The sequence below is a fragment of the Sceloporus occidentalis genome, unplaced genomic scaffold, assembly GCF_023333645.1.
Source record: "Sceloporus occidentalis isolate IW3139 unplaced genomic scaffold, rSceOcc1.0.p SCAF_4, whole genome shotgun sequence".
NCBI classification, from domain to species: Eukaryota; Metazoa; Chordata; class Lepidosauria; order Squamata; family Phrynosomatidae; genus Sceloporus; species Sceloporus occidentalis.
Genome location: NW_028316984.1, coordinates 89,806,905 through 89,824,749, shown reverse-complemented (window position 1 = coordinate 89,824,749; position 17,845 = coordinate 89,806,905). Strand labels below are relative to the sequence as shown.

Here is a 17,845-nt window from a genome sequence, read left to right as displayed (position 1 = left end):
AGAAATAATATAGAATAGGAAGGTATCACTCATGCCAGGCCTCCTTGCCTTGCAGGTCAGAAAGCACAGTTATAAAGATATTCATTTCAAGCAAGCTATTAGATAAACATAACCAAAAGACCTAGACGTACTGACTAACACTGTTCCTAAGCTACTCACACAATGATGGGATTTGTAGTCCTTGTGGAGTTCTTGGAATCAGGGAGCTGGCTCCTTGCCAACTCTACCTGCATTCCTGAGTCTGTGTCCCCCAGACTCCAAGAGACATCATCTGGTTCCCCCTCAGGAGAGGATCAAGGGAGAGACCAAGGAGCGCATGGCCTCAAAGGGCCTTTTAAAGGTTTCCCATAGAAAGTTCTTGAATCTCGCGGTCCTACTCTCTGATTGGTCAGTTAGACCTTACATCAGCTATGATGCTACAGCTCATTAGCATGTGATGTCATCTCTCATTAGCATGTACCTCCTCCCAGATTAACCCCTTATGGTTCAGAAGAAGTTCCCAGATGACTGGAGGACCAGTCATCACACCTTGGATGAATCACCCACTCTCAGTCCCAAAAAAATCTTATGATAGTTTCACCTTAGGGTCACCATAAGTCAGAAACGACTTGAAAGCACAAAACAACAAATGTTTGGGAAGGAAAAATCCAACACCCAAATATAGGATGGGTAACACCTGTAACAATAGCACATGTGAAACAATTTTGATGTCTTAGTAGACCACAAACTAAACATGAAATAATAATGTAATGCACTGACCAAAAAAACCCAAGCCTTTCTGTTAAAATTGTAAGAAAGAGAGGAAATGTAAAATGGCATCTGTTATTGCAGCAGCAGCAGCAGCAGGAATCCAATCTACAACTTACCTGGTTAGGAAGATGTTCTTTGAAAGTTTTGAGAGCAACATCAAGAGCAATTTTCAGCCATATTTTATATTCTAAGGAGGGTGGTTCTAAAAATGTATCAAAAGCTTCAAGCAAATCATCAATAGAGATAAAGCATGTCTGGGGGAAAAGATCATGAGAAATGGTGTTATTACTATCATTTACAAGATTAATTTCCCCCTTGCTCATTACCTGAATTAGGGGTTGGAAGGTGATTCATTGAATTAGGAGCCCTGGTGGCATGGTGGTTAAGTGCCTGCACTGCAGCCACTCACTCAAAAAACATAAGGTTGTGAGTTCAATCCCAGCCAGGGGCTCAAGGTCGACTCAGCCTGGCATCTTTCTGAGGTTGCTAAAATAAGTACCCAGATTGTTGGGGGCAACTAGCTTACACTTTGTAAACTGTTTAGGGAGTGCTTAAGTGCACTGATAAGCGGTACAGAAATGTACTTGCTATTGCTAGTGAACATGCCACTCAGTGCCAATAAAAATGTTTTTAATGTTTTATTTAAATCTATAGATCTTATCACACTGGGGAAATCAGGGGTTTAAACAGTAATTATCCTGTGCAAAATGCGATATTGCACATATGATTTTCACACACATCGCTATTAAACGGGCAATAAATAGGCAATAAACAGCAAGAAATCATTTTTAGGATTTCCCCACGAATGATTTGTTGCTGTTTATTGCCTGTTTAATAGTGATGTCATGTGAAAATCTTAATTATGATATTGCGTTTTGCATGGGATAATTGCTTTTTAAACCCCAAATTTTGCCCAATTTTCTTCATATGATAAGGCCCTGTATTCATTGTAAAAAAAAAATCCCACATTCTTGTCTTTTAACTTAGTTGTTTAAAGAGAGAACCTCCATTTAGGATCAATTTGAACAATACCATAGTAAGATGCTTGTTGCTGAAAATTATTTCCATGAAGTCAGGACTTCTTCCTACAATTGGGATCCAAATTCTGTTTTAAATGGATAAAATGGCTTGGACATTGTTAATGAGATTTTTATGCAATTGTTAAAATATACCCCCAAATTCTGCCAGTTCAGGAAAAGCATGTAGTCTGAGAGGAAGTGATATTCTGGCATTGGAACAAGTTAGGTTGCCGACTTTCACATTTCAAAAGCAAAACTGCATAGCAAACCAGCTACCATTTCTTAGCTTAAAACAATCTCCAGAAATCTTCCTGTATCTCTTGCCTGGACTTCTGAACAAAAATACAAGCCAAAGCAATGGACCTACTTATTTCCCCAGTCACTTCTCACTAGGAAGGATGGGGAAAACAATATTCCTTTTGATTGTCCTCAAATCCAGTAGCATTATTTTGAGCCATCAAACTGGCAAAAAAGATGGGAGAGCAATATGCTCCCACCAATATAGCACAATAATGTAAATATTATCACATGATATCACAGGATGTCTATTAGCTTCAGGGCACAGTACAAGGTGTTGGTTATCACCTATAAAGCCCTACATGGCCTGGGTCCAGTCTACTTGAAGGAACGCCTCCTCCCATACAATCCTTCCCGTATACTCCGATCCTCCGGGGAAAACCTCTTACAATCCAGAAAGATCAGACTGGCGGTGACCACCCGGAGGTCCTTTTCTGTCACTGCCCCAAAAATGTGAAATGTCCTGCCGGAAGAGATTCGCCAATTATTCTCACTCGAGACTGTTAAAAAGGCGACAAAAACCTTTCTCTTCCGGCAGGCCTTCCCCGATTGATAATGTCCAGAACCAATTGAATCCCCCTTTTATTATTTTTCTTACTCGTGATTTGTTTTTAACTTTGGTGTATTGTTATGTACTTTTTAAACATTTTTTTACTGTTTAATTTTATAGTTGAGAGGGAGGGTTGGGTCGGGGTTTTGTGGGGCTTGTTGTTTTTATTGTTGTATATTGTATTTTCTTTGTTGTTACCCGCCTCGATCCTCAATCGGAAGAGGCAGAATATAAATAAATAAATTATTATTATTATTGTTATTATTATTGATGTCACGGTTATCACACAATTATCCTGTGAATAAAGATGCATTCTAGCTCCGTTAGAATACCTGTTTATTCACGGCATAATCACGTGATAACTGTAATGTTGTGTGATAATCTTTGCATTTTGCACGATATTGATGGGAGCATATTGCTATGCTCCCATCTTTTTTGCCATGATTGATAAAGTCCTTATTTACTTTATTACTGGTCCTTAAAAGAGAAATAAAAATAAGTAATAAATTCTCTACATTTTAGGAAATCTTCTGTCCTGCAAGACATTTATTCTTTGAACAGGCTTACTCTCCAGGCTATGGACCTCCCTCTTATGTGAGGATGCCCCAATCCCCATTTTCTGCTAGCAAAGTTTTTTTATTCATACAGGATTTCATGTTATTGGTTGATTTTTGCTTTTTTTGAAAAAAAAGAGGAGACACTGTACTTTTAGGTTTTTTATCTGTTATGTTTTAAATGCTTTTAAAGTGTTTTAAATTCAGTGCGTTTTAAATATGGCAAAAACATTAATACAGACTGCTTTGACTTTTCTACATATTGTTGTATTACAACCCTGGATTGAAAGTGATTGAATTGGCATTGTTACCACTGATGTACAAAAGGTACTTAACACTCTGAAAATGTAAAATATTTTTTTGGTGGCACAAAAGTTAAACCAGGGGTCGGCCCCAGCCCGGTCCTGCCACCGCCGCCGCCTCCTCCTCCACCTCCTCCTGGGCCGCACGAATGGGCCCGCGGAAGCAGCCTGCCGGCTCTGTGGGCTCCCCCCTGGGCCCTTGCGGCCCCAGGTCTCTCCCTCCGGAGGGAGGCCTGGGGCCGCACGGGCCGAGAAGGGGCCCGCGGAAGTGGCCTGCTGCCTCCTGGGCTCCTCCACGACCCTTGGAGCCCTTTTGGCCGAAGGGAAGGGCCTGGGACGGGTGCCCAAGCCCTTCCCTTCAGCCTCCCTCCCCTTCGGCCGAAAGGGCCCCTTGGAGCCCGTTCGGCCGAAGGAAGGGACCGAGGAGGAGACGGCAGGCACACGCCGCCTCCTCCCCGTGGGGCTTTGGTGGAAGCTCCATCCCCAGCGTGCAGCCCCGCCCCCAGAGGGTGGAAGCTCCACCCCCAGCATGCGGCCCCGCCCCTGGAGGGTGGAAGCTCCACCCCCTGGCTTCGGCCCCCCAGTTGTCTGAGGGACAGCAACCCGGCCCCTGGCTCAAAAAGGTTGCCTACCCCTGAATTAAACAATAGAAAACAAATTGGTGTTGATTTACTTCATGTTGGTTATCAGCCACATTTCCTGATCATACCACATCATCCCAACCAGAAAAGGTCAAGTCAGGAAAGGAAAGAGATATTAAAAGCATGTTTAACTGGGTCAGGCTTTGCCATGTTTTAACTTCTTTGTTGTCCCACCAACCTATGTCAGGAAAAGAGGCCCAGCTGGAAACAAGATGTGAGATCACTATTCTAGGCTTCCATTGCTTCTTCCTAAACCAGTGTAGCTCAGATAAAAATGACTCCAAAAGTGCTGCTCAGGAATTTCAGCAGCTCTAACTATTTGCATCTTTTTTGTTTGTTTATTCCTCAAGCTTTGCTTGAAGATAGCTGGGATGATAGTGAAGAAAAAGTGATAAAAATGTTAAGAAAGATACATGCCAGAAGGAGAAAAGCCTGAACGAGCTCTCTTAGATCTTAAACTGGGTGGCCAGATTTGAAGTAGCAAGCCCCTTGCTGTTAGGCCAAGAATTCTATATGATATCCATGACTGCTTTCTACATCGGAGGAATACTTCCCCAAAAGTTTACAATGTCATCCTACACCTTCTGGAGAATGAAGTTTCTATATCCTCTCCTAAAAAGCCAATATTGCAAATAATTAGTAATGACAGGAATCCAAACTGTAAGCAACATACAACAGAGCCACTCTATGAAATGACAAACAGATGTGTGATTATTGTTCTTCCTGGCATTTCAGCCAGGCAATGCTGCACTGCCTTTAAGAGATGCTAGTTGAGCAGACATTAGTAAATGTTAACATTTCTCTCCATGATGTGGACAGTGTCACATGCTGATTTCTGCCCATCATGCTATTGCTGAAGGAACAATAAGAAGCCAAATTGGGTTAAAGGTGAACTTTTCCCCATGGCTATATAAAAGATTATTTTTGTGCTGTCAAGATTAAGTGATTAGGAGAAATGGAGAACAGAGACACTTTCTGTTTTGGAAATCAGTTCTTCAAGTTGATAGTGTCTCAAAATATAATGAGAAGAGTTAAGATTTAATTTTTAAGAGTTCTTGAATTCCAATCACAGAACCAAATCACTTTCAATCCAGGGTTGTAATACAACAATATGTAGGAAAAAATCCATGTTTCAATATACACAGAACTTCATTTCAGCTCTAGTCTAAACCTTTTGTAATTGCTACTTAAAATAAACCTCAATAAATATGTGAAAAGCAGAATTTCAACCTGCACAGCAGTTTCACAAGAGATCCCATATTCCATTTCTTGTTTAGTTAGGCAGTTGAGCTCTCCTATTATAGCACCAGTGACCAAGTAGTCTGTATAGGAAGTTACAGCAGGATGTTCATGGACTTCTTTGTTAACATCTTCTTTCGTAACCTCTTTATCGACTCCATAACGAGGAGCAGAAGAACCAGAAAGCTAGGAAACAATTTTATGAAAAGGGTAATTACTTTCAGACAAAAACTGAAATAATACCCTATATAAAAATTGCTCCAATAAAAGATTTCAAATACACACTTGATACATATCTTGCCTCAAGTCCAGAAAAGTACATGGCACTAAAGAACTTGAGTTAGTGTAGTAAAGTACATGCCACCTACTTCCCTGGTCACAAGATGTGATAGTTTTTCCATCATAAAATCTTCCTCTCCTTCTAATAAAACTGCACTCCTTTGCCTATTGCCTTTTCTAGTATTTTTCTCATTCAACATGTCTTCTACTAGAATGCTACCCACATATGAAAGTCTCTGTTTTTACTTTCCTCTAATTTAATTTAATAAGCAATGTCAAAACCCTTTTTATTTGTTTCTAAATAACAATTCATGGGAATATTGCATAGTAGAATCAAGAAGAGCTTCATTATTCAGATGTCAAATTTTCTTGGCATTGAATTAGTTCTAGGATTCTGTGGACATAAACATTTCACTGACAAAAGTTTTTAATATTTGGAATTCTACCCACTCCTTGCATCACCAGGGTAAAGTAGGGGTTGTACGGGCAATGGAGAAGACAATTTCTCCCTGCCAAGTAGCATATGGCTTAATTTTTATCCAATGAAATGTACTTATTCAAGATAATCTCCCATTATAAACCTTTTTCAGAGTGAGTGCTTTATTTCACCTTACACCAAGATAGACCTGTTAACATTTCACATTTCAAATAAAATTCAGAGCCTCTCTGGATGAATATTACCAGCTCCATAAAGAAATTTACCCACTTTACTGCACTTGACCTCAAATGTTGCATGAAACTTGTCAATTAGGGGATATGAGTTAGTTATCCTTCCATCTTTAACTGAGCCATGCTCAGTTAACATTCACTATGTGTACCCACAAGAAAATCATGGTGCTGTATGTGGAAAATCCACTCATGGAAAATTAACTGAAAATGAGCTTCCATGATATGAGCAAATGTAATGCTATACATTTATGAAAATAAAAAGAGCCAGTATAACAATGCCATTAGATGAATCCTCGTTATGATATGACTCTTAAATTACTGTACATTTCTCTGGTTGTCCAGACAAAAACAGTGAACAGCTATAACACTTAGACCTTTTTAGTGTAGAAAAAAATGTAACAGAAAATTATAGTAATTGCCAGACTACATTATGTGTACTTTATGTGAAGCTGTTTCTTGAAAATGGCTCAGAGACTTCAGCTAGTGGAAAATGCAACTTTTGGATCATAGAGGCAACCAGCAAAAATAAACATATTACATACTACAACAATTTTGCGCCCAATTTATTGGCTAATTAAATAGTTCTGAACCCAATTAAAAAGTACATGAATACACTGAAAATATTTCAAGCCCTTAATGAGTAGTGTGGAAATGTAGCTTGTAAGCAAGCTACACCATGCTTTCACAAGTCTCCAAGTTCTCCCAAGCCCCCATTCTCTATTTTCAAAACCAGCTTTCAGGTGAATATCATCCGTAAAATGGCCCCCAATGCTGACTGAAATAGAAGCAGGCATTTTAAAAAACCCTCTTCAGTCCCTCAAATGTGTGTAAAGTATCAGAAAATGTGGCTGAAATACTGAGTTGGGAGACAGAGATCTGCACAGTTACATCTAAATAGCTATGGCTCACAGTACTATCTGCCCCAAACTCATCTTTTAAAGCAATGCACACACTCCAACACTGCCATTTCCATGTTGTTGGAGAACTGGAGTTGATCAGTGAAGACATGTCTATAGCTGAATGTACCTCTATGGATTCCCCTGCTTTCTAACAACATCACAATAGGGGAGGAGCTACAACCAAACCCTCATGAGTCTGGCTAAAACTTCATTCAGCTTGGCTGGTGATGAGGCATGATGGGAATATGGTAGAACCCGAGGGCCATAGGTTCCCTACCCCAGATTTAAAAGGGGGGATTTGGGGGGGAATTTGAGTTGTTATGACATTGGTAAAGAATTCCAACCTCCGCAATAACAACAAATTGGATTATGATAGCGTAAATTGGAGTTAACCTATTATAACTCATTAAGAGGATGCCAGCCAAGCTGAAATGTGGCAGAAAAGCCTTGAAGTACAAACTAGAAGGGGCTGTATCATTTTAAAATATGCTGCACAAAAGTAAACCCAGCTACTTATGCACAATTCGATCAGAGCCATTGAGAAGAAAGCAACTGGGCAAGCCTGAGTGGAGGCAGCCAATCACAGCTCCTGGAGGTCACATTTTACCACACTGAATCCACTAATCAACTCAGCCACTTGTCTATCATAGTGGTCACCTTGAGGCCTGAGTATCAGATCCAGGGAGGGATCCTGAGGCTAAATGGACATGGTGAATGATAGAAGCCCAAAGTCAGGAACTCTGAGGACAACTTGGATAGCAGTTCCATCCATTCATCATGTCAAGTGATGATAAGAATCCTGGAAAGAATCTTGGAAAGGTTGCTTGACGTATGTGTAAAGACCACTTTTGTATATGTATAGCTTTTGAGGTCTACCACGCCAACATGTAATGGATAAGCATAAGTATTTTAGATGTATGTTTTATATCAGAAGTGAAGAAAGTGTGGCTTGCAAGCTACATGCATTTTTCTAAACTCATTCTGGTACCCAAGAAAACCTCTAGGAGTCCCCCAAAGCCCACAGTTCCATTTTCAGCTCAAAAAAGGCTTGTAAACTACTCCAAAAATGACAAATTTGCTTTCCTCCCCGAACCCCCCCCCCCCAAAAAAAAAACCCTTCCTTCTGAACAGCAAAGTAATTAGGGTTGGCATTACTCAGTGTGGCAATTCATGGCATCAACCTACCACTAATCTCCTCCCATATAATACCATATGCATTCATTAGTAATGTTGATGGTACTAATGTTACTCATAAATCATAATTCTCATATATCACTGAAAGTAATGTCAATAGTTGTGATGTAAACAACTAGCAAAATTAAAATTATTCCTTTAAATTACAATAGCATACACACAGCCTAAATGTATTTACATGTGCATAGTTTCAAGTGGTCAAAGTGAAAATATGATAAGATGTGATGTTTTTAAAGAAAAAATTAAAATCATTTAATTTTTAAAATTTTAATTTAAAAAAAACCCTGAGGCCTTTCTTTTGTCCCCGCACTGAGGCTTGCCCCACTCACACTATCTCTTCCATTGAGCTCAAGTGTTTTAAAGGGACACAGGCAAATGTCACTGGCTGTTTCTGCCAAAAGCAGATGTTTGGGGAACAGTGGTGTCACCCCCTCTTAGGGTGACACTTCGTGCAGACCGCACCCCTAGTGTTGCCCCTGCTTCTGAAAATCTGACAAAAATTAAACCAGAAGTGATGTGCCAGCATTTCTGGTTTGGCAGGAATGCACTGGTTCAGCTTGATGGTGTGGAGGTAGGAAGAGGCTATGGAGATGAAAATTGCAAACCTCTCCACATGCAATTGCCCACCTAACATGCAGCTTAATCTTACTGATTTTACTGTACAAAACTTAAAATTCTTCAGCATTCAGTAGACGATTATTGTAAATATATATTTTTATGCATTTAAACATCTAGTAATTACTGCTTTTCAATATGAAATAATTTTACGGTACAACACAAGATCTGATGAATCCTTTTTCATGTAATGTAAGAATGAACATCATTTTCAGAGAGCATACAAATGATTTAAAACAGATGTAAAATTCCCTTTATGTAGACAATTTTAGGCACTGGTGATGACATTAGATACATATGACTAATCATGGTTAATGCTCGCTGTTACCAATTAGCCTTATTAGCGCAAGCAATTTGTGCACAGGATGACATTACTTTAATTACTGTAAGCAGCTTGTTCATTTATTGAGTAGGATACATTTGTAGAAAGGTTACTTTATCCGCAAATTAATCATAACCTTCTTTATTATACGAATTCAAAAGCCTTAGCAAAAAACCTTCACCAGGCAATGCAAGAATATAAGTGATGAAAGTCTAAAAGTGGTTTGCTTTTATTTTGTTGTTGTTGAAATGATCTAAACTAGTATTGTGTCCTTTTTTATCTGAGACCTGTATATGAATGGAATTCATATGGATTGCCAACACTGGTTAAACAAGAGTCTATGATGCAAAACACACGGCAAAAATAATCCAGTCTGAGACCGCTTTAACTGCCCTTGCTCAGTGCTCTGGGAACTGTGGTTTTGTGAGACATTTAGCCTTCTCTATTAGAGAGCTCTTTGGGCACAATCAACTACAATCCCAGGAATCTCTGACATTGAGTAAGGGCAGTTAAAATGGTCTCAAACTGAATTATTTTTGCAGTGTGTTTTGGATCTCAGTCAAGGAATAGGAAAAGGGAAATGATAACCTATGAAGATTTAATGTATCTATGTCTGTTTATAATGATAGATCTTGCTTTATGAAATAAAATACACCGATCACTGAAGCTTAGATAAATTAGCATAGAAGGATGATGGAACTATTCTGATCACTATTTAGACACATTAGAAATTCCTTAGAAATATGACATAATAGTAAAAATAGCTCTATTGGGGATGTCTGTTTTGCCCCTAACTTAAAGAAAGAAGTTGGCAGCATGAGCTTTCGTAGACTTCAGTCTACTTCCTCAGATGCAGTTCAGACCATGTACAGCCTTATAGAAATCAGTTAATGGCATACCTCGTAGCAGCAGCACTGAAGATGCCATGGTCCTAGTGGAGCGAGCTCCGATACCCATTGGTACTGGCTAGTGTGCAAGTTTATAACCCAGATGAATAGTCTCTATCACCCATTTAGAAAGACACTGTGGCAAAACCTGATGACCTTCTTACGTCCACTGTAGCAAATGAAGAGATGATTGGGCAATTGATGGCAGCTGTACATTGTAAACAAAAGGCTAATGCCCTATCAACATCCAACGCTATTCAACATACTTATTAATGACTTGGATGAATGAATAGAGGACATGCTTATCAAATTTGTTGATGACACCAAATTAGGAGGACCAGCTAACACTCCAGAGGACAGGATCAAAATTCAAAATAACCTTAACAGTTTAGAAAGCTAGGCCAAAGCTAACAAAATGAATTTCAACAGGAAGAGATGTAAGGTACTGCATTTAGGCAGAAAAAATGAAATGGCACAGATACAGGATAGGGGACACCTGGCTTAACAACAGCACATGTGAAAAAGATCTAGGAGTCCTAGTAGACAACAAGTTAACACGAGTCAACAGTGTGAAAAAGCAAATGTGATTCTAGGCTGCACCAATAGAAGTACTGTGTCTAGATCAAGGAAAGTTATAGTACCACTCTATTCTGCTTTGGTCAGGCCTCACCTGGAATAATACTGTGTCCAGTTCTGGGCACCAAAATTCAAAAAGGATGTTGACAATCTGGAGCATGTCCAGAGGAGGGTGACCAAAATGATGAAGGTCTGAAAACCATGCCTTATGAGGAGAGACCTAGGGAATTTGGTATGTTTAGCCTGCAGAAGAGAAGGTGAAGAGGTGATATGATAGTGCTGTTTAAATAATTGAATGGGTGTCATATTCAGGATGGAGCAAGTTTGTTTTCTGCAGGTCCAGAAAATAGGATCTGGAACAATGGATTCAAACTACAGTCCTCCTCTGTTCTTGCAGTCTTCAGATCTGTGTCCTTCACTTATGCATGAGGGACGAACGGAGGGAGAATGAATTGGGTGTATGCTTGCGGCGCACGCCTATATTCAAACAAATGGGGCTTGAATATAGACAAAACTCCGTTTTTGCGAGGGGGTCCAGAATGGATCCCCCATGAAAAAGGAGGGGCAACTGTACAGGGAAAAAAAATCCACCTTAATATTAGGAAGAACTTTCTGACGCTAAGAGCTGTTCGACAGTGGAACACACTCCCTCAGAGTGTAATGGAGTCTCCTTCTTAGGAGATTTTTAAACAGAGGCTGGATGGCCATATGTTGGGGGTGCTTTGATTGTGTGTTTTTGCATGGCAGGAGGTTGGACTGGATGGCCCTTGTGGTCTCTTTCAACTCTAGGATTCTATGGCACGTTACAGACCGCCTGAAATCGGCGGTCTGCTGGCGCCGTCATTTGCGGTTCGGAGGAGCCCCAGCGGCCAAACTGCGCGGCTCCTCCACGCCACAAAAAAGAAGCCCCAAAATTGTGCTTCTTATTGCGGCGTGCTAATGACGTTGCGAGGCGCCAATGGTGTAGAACGGGCGCCGCCATTTTGTACGTCCTCAGGACATACTAGGGTTAGGGGCGTCCAGAATCCAGAATCTTTCCTAAGATTCCTTGAGATATGTAAATAACTAACTTGGTTAAAATCTTGCAAAATCTTGGCATATGCCAAGCAAAGACAACCAAAAGTTTAAAAGATACACACTGTATTTAATACAACTAGATCCACTATTTTATGTGATGCTCATTTCCACTTTGCCAGCTAAATTTTCGCTTATTTAGTCTACTATAACTAGACCTTACCTTAACCATTCCTGAAACAATTAAATGGATTCCTTGGGGTAATTCGCCTTCATCACATATGATATCTCCATAGTCATAATAAAGAATTTTTGCTTTTCTCTAAAAACAAAAAAATAAATAAATACATTTATAGTATATCGAAAGTATTGCAGAGCACAGAATGGACAGGTTGCTCACCTGCAACAGTATTTCTTTGAGTGGTCATCTGCGAATTCGCACAAATGGATTATTCTGCGCCTGCGCAGGAATGTTTGAAAACTTCTAGAATCTCTGGGCAAAAGTTAGTTTGCAACTTTTTGCATCTTTTTGGTGGTAGCTCCGCCCATCCCATATATAGCCCCTAACGGTCCCGCTCTTCCCCAGTTCCAAGTGCGCTGCACCAAGTGTGACAGTAAAGCTAGCAAAGTGAGCAGGACACTGAGGGGAGAATGGGCAGGATTTGTGTGAATTCGCAGATGACCACTCGAAGAAATACTGTTACAGGTGAGCAACCTATCCTCTTTCTTCGTGGTCTCTGCGAATCACACAAATGGGTTAACCGACAAGCTTAGGTCAGTGGAGGATGGAGTGTCATGACACAGGTTTTTAAGTTCAAACAGTTGAATTTATTAACAACAATAAAGTCCACGAATATCAAAGTGCACTTGTCAATCTTGTTTGTCAAACTCTATGGTTCAAGTGAAAGGCAAATGAAATCATATGCAGTGCATATGTCAATCAACCATAACTGTTAAGTTAAATTATAAAATTCACTCCGAAGTTAATTACATGAAATCAATACAAATACATGTAATCAATGGAATTTAGTGCAAACTCAGTTGAAACTGAAGTAAAAATCAGTCAGTGTATACCAGAAAGCAACACTGCCCTCCCAAAAGCTGCGTCTTGTCTGGCTCTGGTGTCCATCCTGTAATGTTTGATGAAAGTCAATGGCTGGGATCAGACAGCAGCTTTGCAGACATCCTCCAAGAGAACCCCAATCAAAAAAGCGGAGGATGCAGCTACCGCCCGAGTTGCACGGGCCCGAACCCGAACTGGAAGAGGTCTACCTGACAATTCATAGCAGAGGTGGATGGTACTGGCCACCCATTTAGAAAACCTCTGAGCAATCACAGGTAGTCCCTTCTTGGCCTCCAAGTAGCACACAAACAGATGCTTGGAGTGCCTCGAACCCGAGGTTCTGTCCAGGTAGAAGTCCAATGCCCTCCGAACATCCAAAGCATGAAGCTGGTGCATGGTATCAGTGGTTGGGTTTGGGGCCGGGGTCGGCAACACAATGTCCTGGTTCATGTGAAAGGCCAACACCACCTTTGGCAGAAAAGTTATATCGGTACAGAGGACCACTTTGTCCCTGTGAAACCAAAGGTAAGGTTGGTCCATCCGTAAGGCACAGACTTCACTCGCATGGCGAGCAGATGTGATGGCCACAAGGAAAGCTGTTTTCCAGGTCAGCAATCTCATGTCTATAGTGGCCATGGGTTCAGAGGGCTTGGATGCCAAGCAGGAAAGCACAAGGTCTAAACTCCATGCCAGTGTCAGTACCGAGGATGGAGGGTAGAGACTGTTGAATCCTCTGAGGAATCTCTTTATCAAAGGGTCTTTGAAAAGGGAAGGTCTGCCCTCGAAATGGCAATGAGAACAGATGGCTGACAGGTAGCACTTGATGGAAGTCAAGTAGAGTCCATTGTCTGCTAGGGACATTAGGAACTCCAAGACTGTCGGAACCTAAGCTTGGGATGGAGGAATGTCTCTGTCCAGAAGAAAGACAAGGAACCTGCCCCATTTGTATTGTTTGTGTTGAAGGCTTCTGTGACACCAAGATAACATCTTTGATAGGGTCTGGTAAAGACGTCAAGGAGAAATCCTCTATGCAACCAATGGGAGGGTCTCCATATCGAGATGGAGAACGAGGTCTCTGTGTGAAGACAGGAGATCGGGATGGAACTCCAGCCGGAGGTAAGTCCTTTGGGAGACATGAAGTAGAGGAGAGAACCAGGGTTGTCTCGGCCACCACAAGGTGATGAGGACTGTGTTGGAGTGGTCTGATGTCATCTTTGACACGACTCTCATGATGAGTGGGAAGGGAGGAAACGCATAAATCAGCCCATCTGACCACTCAAACTGGAAGCCATCTCCTAGCGAGCCTGGGGCATGGGTCTGAGAGCAGAACCTTGTACATTGTGTGTTGAGAGGTGAAGCAAAGGGGTTGATCGTTTGTTGTACCCACAGTTGAAAGGGAAGGGCGACTGTGTCCGGATGGAGGCGCTATTCGTGGCACAGATTGGGAGATCTGTTGAGTTGATCTGCCAGTTTGTTTTCTTCTCCCGGAAGATGTATGGACTGGAGAAGGATTTTGTTGTTGATGCACCAGTCCCAGATTCTGAATGTAATGTCGAGCAGAGTTTGGGACTTTGTGTCGCCTTGTTTGTTGAGGTAGTACATGACAGTGGTGTTGTCCATCAGTTAAGAGTACTACTTTGTTGGAGAGGAGTGATTGAAAGGCTCCAAGTGCTTTTTCCACCGCCAGCATCTCCAACAAGTTGATGTGAAGGTGGCTTTCTGACAATGTCCATTTGTCTTTGATGCTGAAATTCAGAGTGTGTGCCACCCCCCCTTGTAAGAAGGCATCTGTTGTCAGAGTGATGTCCAGTTGCGAGGGCAGAAAGGGCATCCCGTTGTCGGGTTGGAGCCACCATCATAAAGATCTTTGAACTGATCTCGGGATGGTGAACATCTTGGAGGAAGGATCTCGTATGGGATCGAACACAGAAAGAAACCAGGATTGGAACGGTCTCAAATGGAGTCTCATCCACGGGGTGACGAAGGTGGTCAAGGCCAGATGTCCCATGGCTATCTGAATAAGTTGAGCTTGTATGAGTCTCCGTGGAAGGCATTCTTGAACCGCTGAGCAAAGGGACTGGAACCTGTCTTGTGGTACCGGTGCCATGCATTTTGTAAACACTCTTGGAGCTGTGGAGAGGCCGAATGACAAGACTTTGCACTGGAACATCTCGGTCCCAATGGCAAAGGCGAGGAACCTCTGATGATTTTCCCGAATAGTAATGTGAAAGTAAGCATCTTTCAAATCGAGAGTCACGAACCAGGAGTCTTTCTGCAAGAGTGGTAAAATGGAGGCAAGAGTTACCATTCTAAAACAGCAATAGACAATAAAGGTGTTCAACTGACGCAAGTCTAAAATGGGCCTAAGACCAAAGTCCCTTTTCGGGATGGTGAAATATCTGGAAAAAAAGCAGTATTGAGCCCGTGAAGAATCCACGGGTTTGATGGAGCCTTTTGTCGAAAGTATACGCACTTGGTCGAGAAGGGTGTCCAAGGAGATGGTAGAAAGAATTGCTCCAGTGGGCAGGAGCTCTTCGAACTCGAGGGCATAACCCTTACGAATGATGTCTAGGACCCTAGAGTTGGAGGTGATAGAGACTCAGGTATTAAAGTATAGCTTCAACCTATCACCAAAAGTAGAGATGGAGTGCGCAGCAATGCTTCAATATCTTTTCTTGCCTCAGGTGTCCTTCTTCTTATAGCCGTGCCTAGATACCAATCTAGACTGAGAAGGCTGTTGGCGATCGGATGAGGCAGAAGACTGGGAAGGCTGATGCTGACTAGGCCTGTCCTGAGCTTGATATTGATGCTCTTGTTCTTGATACGAACATTGCTGGTGTAGTGGAAACCAAGGGCGTTGAGATCTGTATCTCAGACGAGCAGACCATACTGAGGGTGAAGACATGCCATGCTTCCTTGCTGCTGTTTTCATTCTATAGCGGAAGTTAAGCTTTTTGTCAGTCTCTTGGTTAAGCAACCCAGAGTTGCTGAAGGACATGTCTTCTATGGCAGATTTGGCCTGTGGAATCAGATCAGAGGAGCGAAGCCACACATAGCGTCTGAGGGCGATGGATCCCAACAAGATCTTTGATGCACAATCAGTGGAGTGCCTGGCTGAAATGATTTGCTGTCCTCTTACTAACTGGGCTTCATAGCGGAGGGCAGAGGCTAACTTTCTTCTCTCTTTGGGAAGTTCATTGATAGCCAGTTCCAGCTTTTCCATCAAAAGCTGTATATAGGCCCCCATGCATGTAGCATAGTTAGTAATCTTCATATCAAGGGCTGCTGAGGCATACATTTTGTTAGCCAAACCGTCTATCTTCTTGCTCTCTTTGTCCACAGGAGAAGAAGATGTACGAGGCATAAAGGCTATCTGGGATCCTTCAACAATGGCTGAGTTTTCAATTTTGTGTGAAGTGGACGCAATTGTGGCCAGGGTGTTCCATGACTTCTTGGCAATTTTCTCTAGGGATGGTAGGTAGCCTAGAGACGGAGGAGCTCGGATGCAGCCCTCGATCCTTCTCTCTATAGGGTTGACCATGTCTTCATCGGTTTGTGAAACCTCCAGTTCCAAAGCAGATGCCATCCGGAGGATCCTGCCTTAAAAAGATCTGACATCATCTGTGGAAGAGGGGGCATCAGGCTCACCCAACCTTTGAGGAGATGTAGATCTATCATCATTGTACTCAGGTGTGGGACAGCGAGATCAGGACAGAGAGCAAGATCTCATGTGGCTTCTGTATGGAGAGCCTTCAAGAATAGGCATAGCAGCTCTGGGAGGAGTTGAACGTCTCCGGTGAGAATCCTCAGATCGAACTGGGATGGTGTCCCTCTGCATCTGAGACAGAGGCATCATTCTCGTCGGGACTGGTAGGTTACGATGGAAATGCATGACATCAACGAGTAAGAAGTATTGTTTGGTTTGGTGATCATAGATGAGATCTGGGTAGAGATCGAAAAGATCACGGTTGGGCTGTTCATCCAACTGGGCCTCGCCAGCTTCTGTACCGAACATGGCCCCGTCCCGACGTGGAGGGGATTGGGACTGAGACCTATCCCCATCAGTCAGAACTGGTGGCTCAGGCTCTCGGATCTCTCCCTCTGATTCAGAGCTCTGATCAAAGCGGACAATCTGTAGGACATCATCCATAAGTGTAAGATGACTAGACAAAAGAACCTTTGGCTCCAAGGGGGTCGGAGTGGAGGGCGAGACAGTTGGAGGAGCCGGGGTCATGGTCAACGCAGTCTGGCGGAGGGGCCGAGACAGTGCTTTAAGGGCCCTTGTGACGGGATTTTCATATAGGAGAAGATCTAGCCCATCTAGTGTGCTCTTGTTCGGTAGGAGCTGCAGTTTTGGAGGACTTGCCCTGCTTTTCTCCCTGCTTCCTCTTGGATGACTTTTTAGTCTCCTCATCCTGCTCTTTCCCTGATCTAAGGGATTTATCTTTATGAGTAACTGATGTGGACGGCCTTGTGGAAGGCTCTTGGGGAGAAACCGAAGTAGAAGCTGGAGATGGTTGAAGGACTTTGCCTTCAATTTTTTATTTCGATTCTTCAAGGCCTGTGTAGTCATGGCCTTACAATAGGGACAATCCTTTGGAATATGGGTCTCCCCCTAACACAGGACACATTTATCATGTTCATCCGAGATCAGGATTTTAACCCCGTACTTAGAACATCTCTTGAAAGAAGCCTTCGTACACAGAATGGTTTAACAGTACCATGGTCAAGCCGAAGTTAGCAAACAAGGTCCATAGGATTAATCCGTCGAGAGTGGTCAAGAATAATTCCGTTGGCTAAAGTCCAGAGATTTGAGATGGAAAGGCTGATAGTAAGTAAGGAAAAACCGAGCTAGCGAAGTTCCTTGAGCTGCTAAGCATGGCAGAACGAAGGAACTGGGGAAGAGCGGGACCATTAGGGTCTATATATTGGATGGGTGGAGCTACCACCAAAAAGCTGCAAAAAGTTGCAAACT

The 17,845-nt window shown here is 42.3% G+C and overlaps 1 protein-coding gene across 4 annotated transcripts in view; it reads right to left on the bottom strand.

The window, feature by feature from the left end:
* The window catches only part of LOC149314311 (solute carrier family 9 member C1-like), a 157,128-nt gene that overhangs the window by 21,224 nt on the left and 118,059 nt on the right, over window positions 1–17,845 (bottom strand). For all 4 annotated transcript variants that reach the window (XM_089520831.1, XM_089520830.1, XM_089520833.1 and 1 more), the window contains 3 exons: window positions 12,031–12,129; window positions 5,344–5,538; window positions 867–1,004 (listed from right to left, as the gene is read on the bottom strand). In XM_089520831.1, the coding sequence (XP_089376957.1) occupies window positions 867–1,004; window positions 5,344–5,538; window positions 12,031–12,129 (432 nt within the window). The remainder of the gene's footprint in view (window positions 1–866; window positions 1,005–5,343; window positions 5,539–12,030; window positions 12,130–17,845) is intronic.